The 17,425-nt window shown below is 37.2% G+C and overlaps 1 protein-coding gene across 2 annotated transcripts in view; it reads right to left on the bottom strand.

The window, feature by feature from the left end:
- Positions 1–441: 441 nt before the first annotated feature.
- Positions 442–17,425, bottom strand: part of SGMS2 (sphingomyelin synthase 2) — a 41,068-nt gene continuing 24,084 nt past the window's right edge. For both annotated transcript variants that reach the window (XM_032109178.1, XM_032109179.1), the window contains exons 4-6: positions 16,191–16,344; positions 12,087–12,253; positions 442–11,350 (exon numbers count right to left, since the gene is read on the bottom strand). In XM_032109178.1, the coding sequence (XP_031965069.1) occupies positions 11,147–11,350; positions 12,087–12,253; positions 16,191–16,344 (525 nt within the window). In that variant the 3' untranslated portion in view covers positions 442–11,146. The remainder of the gene's footprint in view (positions 11,351–12,086; positions 12,254–16,190; positions 16,345–17,425) is intronic.

The following is a 17,425-nucleotide window of genomic DNA, read 5'->3' as shown; positions in this document are numbered from 1 at the left end:
TCTCCTCCTTTGCCCCAAATAAAAAAATAAAAACCCCCAAACACAAAACACACCCAAACACCTCAATCCCCCCGACCCACCCCCAAGTGGTTTTGAGGGTAACTTTCCACACCCTATAGTACACACCTTAGTGCACTTTTTCCAGCTGATCAGCAATAAAAAATTTAGGCCCTACGAGAGGTAATTAGATGTTGAAAAACACCACTGTATGGTCTTCCCAATAATTTGCTGCAGCATCAGTGGGTTTAGTAAGTGCTCTTGCTATCCCCTTGGTAACAGAGAAGAGTATTCATGCTTTACCCACAATGCTCCTTCTTTAAAGTGATCCCCCAAAATAAAAAATGCACAGAATAAAGTGCTTATCCATTAAATAGGGTGGTGTTAAAAAAATTATTATTTTAAACAGTTGAACATTCAGTAAAGATACTGACAAGTTGCTCGTAAAATAGTGGCTGAACTGTATTAAAAACGTTTTATTGCAATTATACAGAAGTTACAGCAATTTCAGAAATACATAAAGCTTCAAATGGTCACGGTCAGTTTTCCTCTAAACAATTAAGGCAACTGTCTCTTTAATCTAAACAGCAAACAGACATTTTCTCAGCCATGAATTAAACAAAAGAGAAAAACTAAGAACAGATTTAAACTGGCAGAACAGAATCCAGCTTTTATTTTGTCCATATTTGGCAGAAATTCAGTGGTTAATTACAATGTGCACCAATAAAATGCATCTATTAGAAAAAATATATAAAACCAGGTGAAAATTTAGCTGAACTAAAGACATTTTAAATCTGAGTCTCAAAAAAAAATTAAATTCTGTAGTGTGAAAATAAGAAGCTAAACTATTCAGCACAGCTGAAACACATTACTGTTTTTGCCTGTTTTCTTTGTAGAAGAGTAATTTAGCCTCACTTCCTTCTCAGTCTAGTCAAGAACTAGATTAAAAAAATGCCTTCCTTCCCTATGTATGCAGTTGAAATGTTGGTTTCAGTGGCATATAGCCAATTCTAGGGTGTCCAGAGATTAAATTCCACATAAAATGAGATTAATTAAAAAATTTTATCAAAATTAATGTGATAAAATGCAACTTTTGCTCTAAGATACCAGTACATAAGTGGATGTTTCAAATTAAAATAATAGTTGTTGCAACATTAAAATCAGTTTCTCCAATTTAAATTATAACCAAATAGCCTCTTTTTAAAGCATGAAATTAACAGCAAAATATATCCAAGTACTTTACTAATATTCTGCATACCCCAAAAAACTACATATACAAGTTTTAGCACTACAGTGCTTTCCATGGAAATTATTCCTCCTCAGTCCTAGCATCAGTGTAATAAAATGCACACTCCCTTTAATTCTGCACTTAACAAAAAACTCTATTGTCCCAAAGTGAGGAATCAAAGCATTTGGGTACTCCACTTTTAACAGGTCAAAAACCAACTCTATGTAACAAGCAAACAAAAATCCCCACCAGAGAAGAGACTGGCATAAAAATAAGCATAAAAATAGAATAGTTCAAAGGAACTAATTTTTCTTTAAAGATAGCCAAGTTACAGAGTTAAGGCCCAAGCAGAAGCATTGGAAGTTTAATGAACACAGTAAACTCTTGAAAGCAACATAATAGTCTTCTCTCAAAATTTATCTTAGTCTTTGAATCCTGTCAATGCTTAGGACTGTTGACTAGCTGTTCTCTGCAGCTGCTGACTTAGCACCCATTCTCTTCAAGTACGGGCTGTGGTTTTATATGCTTTATTTGAGCTTGCAGGCAACTTTTGGAGTTTTATTTCCACAGGCACTTCATTCATAAAAAACACTCTTCTTGTCAAAAGCACGTTGAAAATAGCTGAAAGTTCTGAGTTACACTAGTGTACTGAAACATGTTTCTGTAACACAGCAGATACTAAAGCTAAAAAAACCTACTTTTGGTCAAGTGCATGTCACATGCTTGCAAAGGTTTTGTTTTTGCAGGGCATTGAAACATGCAGCCATTTGCCTCAGTATTTCCATAAATATTGCACTTTTTTTGTAAATGGAAAAAAATACAGTCCATTTTCTCTGAAGCATCTAGTAATCAAGATAGGAAAGTTATATTTCAATGTGGCTTAGGACTACTATGGATGACTTTGTTCAATCTTTGGCTTTTCCAAGTGTCCTACTCTTAAAGCAGGCACTGAGACAAGTAGGAAGACAATCCAGACTATTGTTACTAGACTATCCACCTTCACTCAAAAACCCCACCCAGCCCTGGTTTTATCCTAGATGGTGGGCTTGTTTCTGCCTTTAATTAAGTTACTCTAAACATGGAATATTCTTTGCACTGACACACAGGTTCCATCAAATAGATCTTAGAGAAGCCCGTTTATTTCTTGAAGTACTAGGTGCAAGTGATTGAAGAGAATTTATTCTAGCATATGAAGGACAGCAGCTTAGTGACCAAAGCCTCAGGGTGCAACCACTTCAGAGCAGACAAGTGTGTTGCAGTGTCACCAGTGTACCTGGACATGGCACCCGCTCCACACATTCATGTGTCTGGATCAATTAAAGGCATCATGCTCATTTAAGAGCCAGCTACAGCAGGATTGCCATACCTGTCACAGGCAGATACTTTCACAACTGCAAGCTGGGAAGGAAGGGGCCTTTAACAAGAACTAAAGGCTCGGTATTCTCTGTGGATAGGAAGTCCCAAAAATGCCTCTCTGCAAGATCTGGAAGTGCGCTGTCTTTCATTATCTACAATAAAATCATAACCAAAGACAGGAGGGAAGGCAACAATAGCTTCTGCAACAGAAGGCACAAGATAGTTTTTCATCTTAAGAAAAAGTTGCATGTGAAGCTTTCAAACAAAGCTAGAAAGTTACTTTGCTCTTTCACAATATAAACAGTCTAGTTTAAGGTTCTTTCATGTGTTTTTATCATGTCCTACTATGAACTGCCTTGAGAATTATGTTTTCACTTCTGTTCTTTAGATACAGTTACATGGTCATGTTCATCACAAGTTGTTTGAGTTTTTTTAAAAAGTGTCAGCATCTACACTGCATAATCAATGTCCTCCTAATACAACTTTGTCCATTTCACATCCTTTCCTCATTCTACAAGCCTTCAACAGTGATGAAGCCAGAGAATGATTTTCTTTAAACTAGCCTGTCCCTTAATCCCACCTAGCACAATTCTTACATTTTAGACTGAGTTTCAGAAGATTAGCTATCCTGAAGTGTATGAAAACTTAGAATTGGACATGTAATTTAGAATACTATACACTCCTAATGTTTTCCTGCATTAAAATACCGTTTTTTGCAGTTTTTATATAAAACAGAAATAGAAAAGGGTTGTATTTATATAAAAAGCATTTGGAACAGGCTTAAAATGTAGAGAAATTTAGCTTTATTGAAAAGGTGTCATAACAGCTTTCCTTAGTGTTCATGTGTAATAAGAGAATACCAGCTCTTAACAGTATCTGAGATTATTAGCACCATAAATGGATAGAAGGTTTTTGATTTTTAAAGATCTGGGTGGTCATGTAAATAGTCCAACTGTATTCATTAGTACACAGGCTGACCATAAAAAATTTCAACTTGTATGTGCCAAGTAAACTACGTAGGACAATTTCTTTAACATGTTTTTACCAAATTCACAGTCAACAGTGAAGTGATCATGACAGACAGCACCTTTGAAGAGAAAAGCTACAAGATGCTCCCGTTATTGCTTTTTTTAAAGTACAGCTAGTGCAATAGCTGGTTTTGGTTTGGGTTTAACACAGTGAACAGATTGCAACACAAATCACAGCCTAGCTCTAGTATCTCTTGCACGTATACAGCACACCATAACACTCAGTTATCTAACAAAGTATCAGCTATAAAGTGTCATCCTGGAAGTTTTACAACATGAAAGCCAACTCTTGCTAATTGTGAACAATTCATATGAAATTTGCAGTTTGCAAAGATCAGCAGAAACTACAGCACCGAAGGTCTCTCAATTTGTTATTGTAGTCTGCTGCACAGTGTTTGCAGAACTGGATCCTAAAGCTACAGAACAATGCCATCTTACCAGCTTCTCATCATGCATGCATTACAGCATTCTTATATTACCATGTAGGGTTCCTCAGCAGCCAACACCCTTTCTTGCCTAGTTCTTCCCCAGTTGAATATACAACTCCAACTGACATACAGAGCTATGGATACACAGGATCCAACCTAGGAGAAGTCATGCAAGAAAAGCTGTCAGCTGATAAGGATGAAACCATGTTGCAGCCAAAGTGAGGTCTTGTGCTGTTTTTGGGGAAGTCTTGAGAGTTCTCAAAGTCCTATGGAAAGCACAAGAATCACAGCCATCAAACTATTATTTCTGCTTTTACTTTCATGTTCCTTGGTACAAACTCTAACCTAAAAACCTAGCAGAACCTTTTTCACATCTCACACATGTTCTCCTGAATCACAAAAATAAACACAAACGAAAATGTGCTAAACGTTTAAGGAGCAAGAATTGATTCCTGAGGGGGAAAAAATGTATGTCCTAGCATGTTAGGTTCTGAAACTAGGAGCAAGAATTGATTCCTGAGGGGAAAAAAATGTATGTCCTAGCATGTTAGGTTCTGAAACTAGAAATTATTTTCAAGTACAAATTGTGCAAAGATGTGTCTGACAAGAATGCCTTTCGGCTTTAGGGTTAATTATGAGGCCTTTTCAAATGTTAATCCTACTCTTCCCGTACTGAGCCATTTAGAAAAGACAATTAGCAGGCGTAGTTAGACAGGAGTCCAAAGCAGCACAGGCTTCAGCATAAGCAGCATTTTGAACAGCAACAAACTATAAAAAAACTGGAATGCCAACCCAGTTTTACAGAAGTAACAAAGCACTGCTAAGTTCCTCAAAATGTAAGAGGGGTTGGAGTTTAACAGTATTGCTTAAGGCTTACACACAAAGACTTCAATGGTAGAGGTGAAAGTAAGCAGAGATAAATCTCCTCTTGATATTCTCAGTGCTCCAGCCATCTTCAATGAAAAAAATAACAATTTAGAAAGCAAACAGGCCCACTCATCTTAAATGTGACTCTCACTCGAAGTAACACCCAATTGTATGTTCTGTTGAATTAGAAGGCACCTCTCTGACGACTGATTTTACAGAGATCTGCCTTTTCAGCCCCGTTTATAATTTTGGTTTGTAAGTGACCTTCACGTTTTAGGTATTGCCACCTTTAGTACTGCGCTGTCAGTCTGAAAGAAGCTCAAAAGGACAGGTAAAGATTGCTTACAGCTGTCTGTACTGTATAAGTACAATGTGGTTTGCCTTCCTAGAGAAGCCACTGTGTACTGAATCCAGTATTGCTTATGCCACAGAGACCCCTCTCCACACACATGTGCCTGCATCATGCCTGGACCCCAACTGTTTGAGATGCTTTTATTTCAGACTCATTTCTGACCACCTTTTCTCTTAATTAAAAAGCAACCACCCCTCCTCCCCCAGTCATCTTCAAACATATTTCAGCAAAGATGCTTTGTGAAAATTGATCTCAATTGGCACAAAGGAGATTTTTCTTCAGTAATTCTTTGCAGTGTCACAAATGCTAACCTCCTAAAGACCGTATTATGCTGAGAGAAAATGCAAGAGCTGACATTAATATTATTTAGGCACAGCTTGAAAGAAGAGTATTTCTCCTAGAAGAAACCCATGCACAGACACCTTAGGTACTGTATCCAAGGGATCTGCATTTTTCCCATTGACATTTACCAGAACTAAAACCAGTTATGTTTAACCATACAGACAGCAAGTAAAGGACAAAAACATTCACTCTTCATCTAGCAGAAGGACTGGGTCAACAACTACATAATCATTTGAAAAAGTGCAAACATTAACTATAATAGCATAATACAGCATCTTCTTTCAACTATAATACAGATAAGACTGCATGTAGGATGCAGCCAATATAATAATTCAAAAAGCCACACACTGCTCCTCCCAGTAAGAAGTGGTCTGCCCTCTCCTTCCACCTAGTTTGCATCTTAAAGGTTTGTACACAGCCAAGAGCCACAGAAAACAAACTGCTACCTATTGGCTAAACTCCAAGTCCTTTGCAATTAAAACATTTTCACTGAAAACAAGTCAAACCTCTGAGTTTTTAATCCCTGATTTACAGTAGAAGAGAAGGAATCCTCAACACCAGTATTTCAGACACACAGACCACACAGTATCGTTACTTCATATTTAAACATCATTCAGGCATTGAGTGTTTTGCTAGGAAAGATGAGTTCAGAACTGAAATATGCAATACATAAGCTACCTGTATCCAGCCTGACATTCTTACATGCTACTTTCTAGGTTAATAAGATTTAAACATATGGTTAAATCCATGGAAACTTAAGCCAGTTAGAAAAAAAGCTTCAGTATGTTTTAAGCATTGCAGCACTTTGTTACGTTTTAGAAACTATTAGTGACAGCTTGAAGTAACAACTTACAAAAAACTGCTAATAATATTTAAGTACTTTAATCCCCAAGCACCTCTCACTGAGCTGGGTTTTGTTTTTATATTGTAAGTTATGGATGAGAACCAGCACAGATACACAGCTGTACTGTTGAATGACGTGCTTAATACTGCTGCTTCCTTGTAAGTCTGGGGTTTTCTCTGCAGAACTGTTACATAAACAACTCAATTCTACATTTCTTAGAAGTTAGGTGTAGCTTTAGCTCAATTTTATGTAAAATCATCTATTTCAGTGTTTTCATCTTCCTTCCTTTTCCTTATAAATACTAGAACAAGAGCCTTTGTCTCCATTCTGTTTCACAGCACTTCTCTTTGGATTCTAAGAAGCATCATAAAGTAGCACATGCAGGCTTACTTATAAGCAAAGTTACTTCACTAGCATGGTAGGATATTTTTCTCATGAGCACTTAAGCAGCAAAATTCATTTGAATGATGCCTAACAGGAATATTTACTTTTAAGATCCCTCTTCTCAGTAACTGAATTTAAGACATTGATTTTACAATGCCTGGAATAGAACACTTCAATACAGAAGTGTTCAATCTTATAGTATCACTCTAATTTTGTGTGCCCATATAAGAGTTCTAGGTAAATCCAAAACATGTATATTGTAAAAGTATCACGATGAGAATGGAGGTTTATAACTATTAGATCTGCCAGTAAGGAAAAATGGTTCCAGTTCATCTGACAGCTTGGACCCATTTTCAAGATTACCCCAGGAATCTTTAAGATTCAAGGTTTATGAGTTAAAAAAAAGAAAACAACCCCAAAACAAAACAAAAAAAACCTCCAAAACCCCACTAACAAACAAAAAAAACCAACACAGAGCAATGGGAAAATTCATTTAAAGTTAATGGAAAGACTTCACCTTGCACTGAAGTTAATGGATCCATTTCTAGAACAGTAAATCATACTTCACATCTACTGCAACAAGAAAAAGAATTTGGGTTAATACCAAACAATTTAGGATAAACTGTCTAGCCAGAGGCTACTGATAGGAGAAAGCCAGAGATTGAACAGATTCCAATTTAAGAGCCTGGTAAATGGATTTGCAATAATCCAATTAAGAGAATGGTCTCTCATCTCTGTAAAAGACTTTCCAGTTCTGTCTCTGTTGCTGAGCTTTATTTCTCTATTACATGAAGGTAACGTGTTTTAACATAAGTATTTTTTTTTTTAGTTTCCTTCTCTCCCAACTGTTTTTTTGAGGAGGGCAGCAAATACAGTAGTAGAGTTCATAGCAATGTTCAGCACAGTTATTTTTGCTACTACCCCACCTGTGGCGATCTTTCCAAGAAGAAAGCAATGAAAGATGACTAACATTTAGTACCATTTACATCCACATGGGAGTGCTAAGCACATACCAAAAAAAGTGTCCATTTACTGTGCTTTCAAGTAGACATTCATCATTTCTGGCATTAGAAGTAGGCATCTGTAGCATGACCACTTAGCAGCACCCTTCTTTAAATGCTCAAATTAACATTTTAAAATCCAGATTTAAATGTACATTAGCCATTTTAAGAAAGCCCATCACCATTTAAGTCATACTGATAGGTCAGGTGTACAAGTGTAGTGCTTTTTTTAAGTGTCTGTAAAGTTCAACATGTACATGCTCTTCAGTAGAGAGGAGCACATTATAGTCACAGTAAAGGGGCAGCTCATGTGACATCTGTAAGAAATATTACTGTAACTAGGAAGAAATAATTAGTGACATACTGCAAAAAATTGGGCACATACAGACCAAATAACATACTGATCTCTTGACTGTAAGCCTAAGCAAAATTCCAAGTTTCTCCTTTTTACCTACTGCAATCTTTTGCCTCTTAGGATGAAACTATAAGCTTCACGGTATTTGTATACAATGATCACCAAGATCTTTAAATTAGTAAGTTTTATGTAGCAGTTTTGGTTTGTATTGGATAAACTACTAGAACAGTAAGAACTAGAATATACCATTACTTACCCATTTTATCACCTTACATGCAGGTCTAAAGAGTCTTCAAATACAGCTATACCATCCAAGTTTGTAAAAGCAATTAAAAGCTATTGAGAGCATAGAGAATTGGGGCTTTCTGCTAATTAAACACACACACCCCTTTGAGAGCTTTCATACAATGGATAAATATTAAGCAGTTAAGGGAGGACTGAGCCAGAAGAGGAATCAAGTATTTTGAGCTAGAGCTGCTACTTAAACTTTCCTTTTGTATTACAATGGGAATCTCTATCAAATTCAGCAGCAGAATGAAAGCTCACACAGCCCAACAAAAGCAGAGACTTTACTTAGTTCTATTTCATCACTTCCACATTTTTTTCTTTCAGAAACAGGAATAAATGTAAAAAACCCCAAACACCTCATCCTGAATGAGGAAAGCCTGCTTTGCAGATCTATTATAGAAATCCCACTGAGACACGGTGGTGGTTATGCAGATAATTAGATATCTAGGCTATCAAAATGTTTGTTTTTCAGCCACCAGATGAAAACCACTGCTTAAGCTCCTTAGGTAATGCTTTTCATCATGCGATTTTCAAGGCACAGTGACCACTAATGAAATTCATTCGTAACTCCTAAAAGATAGTATTACTACAAGTGGCTTAACATGGCCATATTTAAGGTATCTCAAAGCTTAGGTTTTAGCTTAAAAAATTATGATCTATGAAGTAGTACTGATATAACAAGTATCTTGCGAGATTTACTGACTGGTGTTGAACAGATTAATTTATATGATTAAGGATTCAAAAATGTTTTGATACTGGCTTTTTAGCTGTTCAAGGTCTGCTAGAAGCAAGCAAATGAAAGCACAGATATGCCCATAAACACACAACTTCAGGGGCACATTATCAGAGTCTACTAAGCTTATTTTAAGTAACAAAACCAAACATTAGCAGAATTTCTTTCTTAGCTATGTTTTTCCAAGGATGTACTGAAAGGAACATTTTTTATTGTATTATTTTGATAATGCACAAAAATATTTGAAACGCACATCAAAAATATTCTCATGTACAACTCAGAGCAATGATCCCCTTAACTGAAGAAAGATTATATTTGAGTACTCTGTATTTAATTTTAAAAAACAAGTTGTCATTATTTAAATTGCGTTCACACTTGTCACTCAGTTCAAGACATTCTTAAAATATGCAGCATTTCCTTTATATTAGTATCACCTCAACACTTAATGCAGTTTTATCTTTTCATTAGGTTTTACTGATCATCTGAAAATAATATTAACTGCAGAAATTAATACAGAATATTAATAGCTAAACATGGTGTGCTAATTTTCTACTTTGCTTTCACAACAATACAAAAAACAAACCAACAAGAAACAGGTAGCTGTTAATCTATGGTTTTGTTACATGTTTACCCCATGGTAATATCCCACATTCTCAGCCAACTTGTTTAAATAGCCATTTTAGCTGGACTGAAGCCCTGGGTAAAAAAGGGAATCTACATGTGAGTTCTACCACAGTGTCATTTAATATGAAATTATTTTAGGTTGCAATTGAAGAAATGCTGCTGTTGTAGGTATTTCAACCTTAGCTTTTTTGTTTGGTTGTCTTTTTCAAAGTAAGTCACAGAAACATGTGTCCAGAGGTAAAAGAAAAAAAAAGAAATTCAATGAAGAACTATGGCTCCCAAGCAAGCCTGCTACATAGCTTCAGCAAAAGATTGCTACTAAAATTAAAATGTTTATTTTAAATGTAGCCTCATTTTGGACCTGGCCTTGCATTCCTCAAGCAGGTGAGAGCTGTAGAACTTTTGCCTGCATCAAGAACTTTATGATCACTCTTCCCAGTAAATAATTTTGTTTAAGGTGTGTGCTTTTGTGTATATATGCATCTATATACACTGACAGGCACTATATAGCTATATACATAAGGCCAGCTGCAATTCAAGATTGACATTGAAACTGTGTCCCTTATTAAAAATAAAATTCTAGGCTCCTTGAGCTCTGATGTTAGCAGCTATTTCTAATTTGCAAATTCATCAAGTAGCACAACTGTTTAAATATAAAATTACTAATAAAAATGTAAAAATTGGTATGTAGTAGAATACATGGGAGTTAATGGTGGTAAGTAGTATTTTAGAGTCATAAGATATCCAAACCCACAGTGTATAAAAAAGTCAGACTCGCTTCCAGCTGTACCAGTCACAAAGGCCTTACCTTCATTAGCAAGAATAATGCAACAAACCACTTCCCACAATTGTGTTATTTTTTTTATACACCTCAATACACCAGTATCGTGCTTTTACATTTTAGGATGTTTTTGCCCTTACACACTCCAGAGCTCTGAAGACGAGACTTTTGGGTGCTTCTGTGGATGAGTGAGAGTTAGTAATGGAAATGTTACTGTGGTCTTTGGCACCTCTATCTCATTAATAAAGCAAAGTCCTGCTCCATTTTTTCTTTAATAAAAAAATCCCATCAGTGGTGCATTTCATTAGCACTGAAGAGTAGAATAGGTCTGTACAGCCTCATGAGAGGAAAACATCTGAAATAGCAATATATGAATCTACAATTGTCTTTCCAATCAATTGCACAGAAGCTTGGTCCACTTCTTCAGTTACAGTCCTCTTAAGAACTTTGGTTACAGCATTGATGTTTTGGTAAAAAAAAAAAAAAAAAAGAAAAATCAAAACCGAAAAAACCAGACCAGATGCTTTCCTTCTTTTCTTCAGGTAGATTTTTCATTGTCCTCTCCTGTCTTCTGAACCCGTGAATACTTTTTACATGAAGATTTGAAGCAGCTGGGAGGCCAAGATATTGGCCAGGAAAAACTGCAAGGAACAGAGCCTTGAACATTCTTCTCAAAGAAATAAAATATTGGATACCACCATGCTCGAGAGAGAAAATTCGTCTGCGAAGATACCTTTAAAGTCTGTATTGGAACAAGCATGTAAAGAGGAAAAGGCAACTGTCAGTTTAAAGGCTTATAATCAATTACATTTGAATCAAGAAAACAGAAAAAATGCAATGCATTTGCATGCATTTCTGCAAAGACTGAGTATTTAGCCTAGAAAACAGAGAATTTTCCATTGGAATAGTCCAAATGCATACTACAAACTCAGCATCTTTAACACAAAGGGCTGCTTTGTTGCTGTACAAAATTTGGGGCAACAAAGCACTCACTCAAGTCTTTTTCAATATGAGTGCTTTCAGGCATGTTGTCTTTCCATTGATGACTAATAGTTGAGAATCAGATTAAATGGGCCTGAGAGCTATGCTGCTACTTCAATGTGTTGTTGAAACAACTGCAGCAGATACCTTCTGAACAGCATACCTTTAATGACATTTACAGAATAATTATCACTAGAATTTTAGTATTGTCTAGGTAATTTCAGTTGGCCAGAAATTTTATTACTCAAGTACTGTTTATTCATAAGCTGAGACAAAGAAGGGCTATTCTATACATAAACTGCAGCATTAAAACCTCAAAGTTCAAAAAATATTAAGACAAATTAATATTATTTACAAATAACAATGAAGTGAAACTCCTTGCCCATTCTGTTTAAACTTCAATATGGAACCTCTATTTTTACGCTGAAATTAAGAACTAAGTTTAAGCTTTAACAAATGCAGGCTATACATTGATTCTGAAGGTATTTGCAACTCACCTTTTCATTAGCCATTGAGTGGTACCACCAGAAGAGCCGCGTGGTGATATAGTAGGCAATGATGACATCTACGGTATAGTGTTCATGAGCAACCAGGATACAAATGATGCCAGCAGCACTCATTAGCCAGCAAATTAAGTGATACCACCAAAAATGACGTGGTGAATCTGTGAAACAGGGAGGTGATGCGGAAAAAACACAGCAAAAAGCCATCTATATTATTATAGCAATTCACAAAAGGAAGGAGAAAAAAATTAATTTAAGGTTACTAAATTTGAAAGCATAATTCATATCATGCTGGTATAAACCCCCTGCTTTGACACAGAAAACAAGACTAATAAATGATGCAACCTTACTGAAGTGTTCTTACTTTTTAAACAGAACGCAAGATGAGTTAGTAAGAAAACACAGCCACCCATTTTCTAGTCAAATTAAGTTCTCCAGTTAAATAGTTGCTAGGATTTGGGGTGCAGAGGAAGAGACAGAATTGAGGCAAAACATACACCCAAGTTAAATAACAAAAGTGTATTTAATCTTTTCTTTTTACAGCCTATACTCGATTGAATTCAAGTGTCTAGAATTGATACAACCTGAGCAGAGATGACAGATTCAACAGAAAAAGACACTCATTTTAATTCTTAAGCTTTAACTAATTTGCATGAAGCCTCAGATCTGTGAAACAAAATACACTGTACAGAAAAGAACAGTATGTGAATTTATATCCTTTAATGAAAGATTTAACAAATGGGAGTGAAGCTATTCAAAATGCATTTAAGCCACTTCAGTGGAAAAGTTCTCCTGTATTTCTTTCCCACTGAAAAATGCCTTGAGTGTCACAATGACCATTCATAACTTCTGACAGGCTAACTGGCTTCATTTCACTCACAGTGGGAGGTTTTGGCACCTCTTGCCTTGTCGGGCAATGGCCAGCCTTTACTTCCACACAATACCAGCAGAAAAGTTACTGATCTCAACAAGCCTGCCCAGTAGGCTCTCAGAGGCCTGGGCAAAATAGTAACTGTAGGACCACTTTTTGGTGAAAGTGTCAAAACAATAAATTATCTTAACTCTCCCCAAAACACTGCAGATAAAAAAAATCAGTAGGTGGAGATCTTTTTTTTAAAATAAGAAGCCAAGTAATCTCAAGAAGCTGATGAAAACAGCACTGAGCAAGACAGACATACCAAGGCTAAAAATACTAAAAATATGCATAACTGTTCTGGTGAAAAAGGTGGAGTGCAGAGGAGTAAGTGAAAAAATGGCAGAGTATTAAAGGAGGAACAGAGCAAAAACTCCCCTAAGCCAGACATAAAAATCCCAGAATGCATCTTATACCAAAGACAGTTATCGAAAGAGCAAAAAAGCAGCCTCTAATTCAGAGCAATTATAGGGCTTACGTCTTGGTTCAGATAACATTTTGATAATTATATGGGAGGCAAAAAACAAAGCTATGCATTTCTCACTTATGGAGCACTGAAATGTTCACAACTTCACTGAAATACATGCCTAACAACTGGGCAGCAGTCAAAGGGCTCATTACAAAAAATTGTATGATGCAATTTTCCCAATCCCTTGTAGTATAAAACACAGGAGTAAAACTAGCCCAGAGAATACTGCGTTGTCTTCATCTTTCCTGGTACAATTGAGTATGTGAATACCATTAAAATGCAATGTAACAGACAAAACAAGGCAAACAATAACTATTATTAGGCTATTTTCCTGATATTGCTCTGGTAATTTTGATGAGTTACAAATGCCATTCCCCCAGTAGCATTCAATTCACAGCAAAGACCTAGGTCTAAGAATCATCAGACTATAATCAGCATCTTAAATCCCTGTTCAAAGAACATCTCAAATCTACAGATTTGGAGTCTATCATATTCAAGAGGCCCTTTCATATTACGTTTTTTGTTTAAGGCAGAATGAAGCACTGCAGCACCTTGTTCCCTCAGCATTTTAATAAAAGGAAGGCATCCAACTAATGCTGGTTAGTCTTATTTTTGTTTCAGTGCAAATTACACATTCCCATCAGCCAAACTAGCATTTGCATAGTTTGGGACACAACAGTAGGAGGGAAGATTCCAACTCCAAACATGTGAACTGAAAAGGGAACTCCCCACTACATATTCATGAGCAGCCAAGCTCCCAGGATAGAAGCACTGCTTACCATGTGTTAGATTTAGAAGTCAGTCCTCAGTTCTCTAACACTTTAAGAGATACTCTGGGTACAGCACAGAAGATTTTTTCCTCCCATGCCCCAGAGCAATGTAAAGCAAAGGGGGAAACCATAACTGCATCTTCTGCATGCCTGCCAAATTCTTATCAACTACAAGAAGCATTAAGAAGAAGACTCAAGCACAAGACATCCAAAGAGCATGAATTAACTATTCATTGCTTGCAGTAACTAGTGTACAGTACACCTGAGAAAAGTAACTTTGCTTTTTGATGCAGTGTAACTGTGCAATGATGCTGTGTTCAAGCCACAAAATTCCCTACAGTCCCCTGCAGCTAACCCTCACAGAGCTAGTGTGCATAATTAACTACAGTATGTTTTATCCAAAATTTGAATAACCTGTCAACAAACGATGAAAAGCTATCTTGTTTAATCAACCAATAAACACTTAGATAGAGATGACAGGTTTACCCACATTAAGCCCTTAATTAAAGCCCACAGCACTTTTAGTCAGCCTTACCCACAATCCCTGAGAAGGTGATGGAACAGCTCATCCTTGAGGCCACCACTTAGCATGTAGAAGACAAGGTGATCAGGAGTAGTTAGTATGGAGTCACCATAGAGAAATCATGCTTAACCAGCCTGATTGCCTTCAAAATCTGGACAACTGGCTGATTAAATAACAGGAGAGAACTGCATGTTGTCTATGTGAACTTCAGAAAGGCTTTGACACTGTCTCCCATGATGTCCTCACAAGCAAAGCTGGACAACTAGTGAGGTGGACTGAGAACTGGCTGAATGGCAGGGCTTGGAGGGTTTTTAATCAGTGGCACAGAGTCTAGTTCAACCCAAAGGTTCATACTGCACCCAGTATTAAATTACTCATCAACAACTTAGTTGAAGGGATAGAGTGCACCCTCAGCAAGTCTGCTGAGGATACAAAGCTCAGAGGAGCGGTGCTGTGCTGCCCTTCAGAAGATCTCAGACACTGAAGAGATGGGCAGAGCAGAACTTTTTGAAACTCAGCAAGGGCAAGTTCAGGGTCCTGCACCTAGAAAGGAAGAACCTGGTGCACCAGTACAGTGTGGGAGCCAACCTGCTGGAAAGCAGCTCTGCTGAGAGGGTCCTGGGGGTCCTGGTGGCCAAGCTGTCCATGAGCAGTGCCCTCATGGCCAAGAAGGGCAGAGCATCCTGGGGTGTATTAGTAAGATCATTGCCAGCAGGTTGAAGGAGGTGGTCCTGATCCTCTGCTCAGCCCTGGTGAGGCCACATCTGGAGTTCCAGGCTCCCTAGTACAAGACAGATGTGGAACAAGTCCATTGGAGGGCTAAGAGGATGATTAGGAAACTGGAGCACCTCTCTTATGAGGAATGACTGAAGAAAATAGGCCTGTTTAGCCTGCAGAAGCGTGAGAGGGGACCTCATCAGTATCTCTAAGTATCTGAAGGAAGTGTGCCAAGATGACAGAACCAGGCTCTTCTCAGTGGTGCCAAGCAATAGGACAAGAAGCATCAGGCAGGAAACAATGCACAGGAAGTTCTACCTAACTGTGGGGAAGAACCTGTTTACTGTGCAGGTGACCATGCACTGGAACAGACTGCCCAGAGAGGCTGTGAAGTCTCCCCCACTGGAAACACTCAAGAACTGTCTGGACAAAATCCTGTGCAATGTGCTCTAGGGAACTCTGCTTGAGCAGAAAGGTTGGGCTAGATAACCTACAGTGGCCCCTTCAAACCTTAACCATTTTATGATTTTACTACAGCCATGGTTCCATTTCCACTCAATTTGTGTTTCAAACCCATATAAATACAGTCTGTGTACAAGTTGATAAATAACTTTTGGAGGGCAGTAGTTTTACATGTACTTTTGTCATTTGTTTTCCCAGTACAACAAATATGAACAAGGAAGTGCATTGAAATAGAACCACTTACACTCTTTGATGAACAGATAGACCAGCGTTAGTACTACAGTGTGTCCACTAAACAGGAAGTCTCCACACAGGATGTGTGATCCAGTTATGGATAGACCACCACCAGAAATCAGTCGCAGGATTCTCTGAACCTTTGCCTGAGAGTCTCCATTCAACTAGAACACCAGAAAGAAATATAAATTTTAAGATACACCATAAGTGACTCAAGTACACTTCTTGCCCAAACACATGTAGAGTCAGGAAGACAGGGATAAAAAGGACAAATTATTTTCATTTTCACTGGCCTTCTTCCACATATTCTTAAACAAATAAGCATGCATTTCAAAATTGACAGGCGATAAAGATCAGTTTGGTAACACTAGCATTCTGTCTATGTTTTCCCAGGTTATTCTAAAATATGCATTGTATGAGAATGAGAAGCAGAATATACTGAAAAGTTAAAAATTAAAAATCTGTAAGGTCAGATCTCTCATGACAGCAGTTGACAGAATGTATGAAACCAATTCAAAACCAGTACAACCGTGGATACCAATTCTGTTACTCTGTTCAGAGCTGACCAGTGTTTCTAATGAGTAAAAACTTCAAACTCACTTCATCTGAGATTTAGTTACAAACTCAGGACATACTCGTATTTGGAGGATGTACATTTTTAAAGCATGCATTAGGACCAGCTCTTTATTTCTCACAGATAGTAGGCAAACACTCAGTTTTACCTAGCTGTTAAAAATTAACTCTAGGAAAAAAACCACAAGAAAAACAGATGACTGTGTTTTCCATAATCAGAAAAATATTCATGTGACAAAAGTAATCCAGAAGAATTATCATCAAGTATCTTTCCACAGTTCAAGTAATTCATCCTGGTTTAATGCTAGCAAAATGAACTTTCAGCAGAGACATTTGCATTTTCGTTTGATTACCTCTTCTCACTCCTCAATACACAGTCTACTACATAGTCATTCCCCAAGCTATTAGAAGAAAACCATAAAATCTTTACAGTAGTGACCATTAAATAAAGCATTTTCAAATAGACACTGATTCATAAGAAGTAATTCATCCACTATATCCCTAAGTTGTCTCAAAGTAGTAGACAACAGCCATGTTGCTGGAATTCAAGACTAGAAATCCTATCAAAGAGGTGACAAATTTATCCTCCCACTAAACTGGCAATACTTTTTTTCAGTACAGCCAACATGATAGTTTGTTCCAAGGAATTTCAAGTCTACGACTTTTTATTAG

Source organism: Corvus moneduloides, chromosome 5, assembly GCF_009650955.1.
Source record: "Corvus moneduloides isolate bCorMon1 chromosome 5, bCorMon1.pri, whole genome shotgun sequence".
In the NCBI taxonomy this organism is placed as follows: Eukaryota; Metazoa; Chordata; class Aves; order Passeriformes; family Corvidae; genus Corvus; species Corvus moneduloides.
Note: the sequence above shows the minus strand (reverse complement) of the source record. Positions and strands in the feature narration are given on the sequence as shown.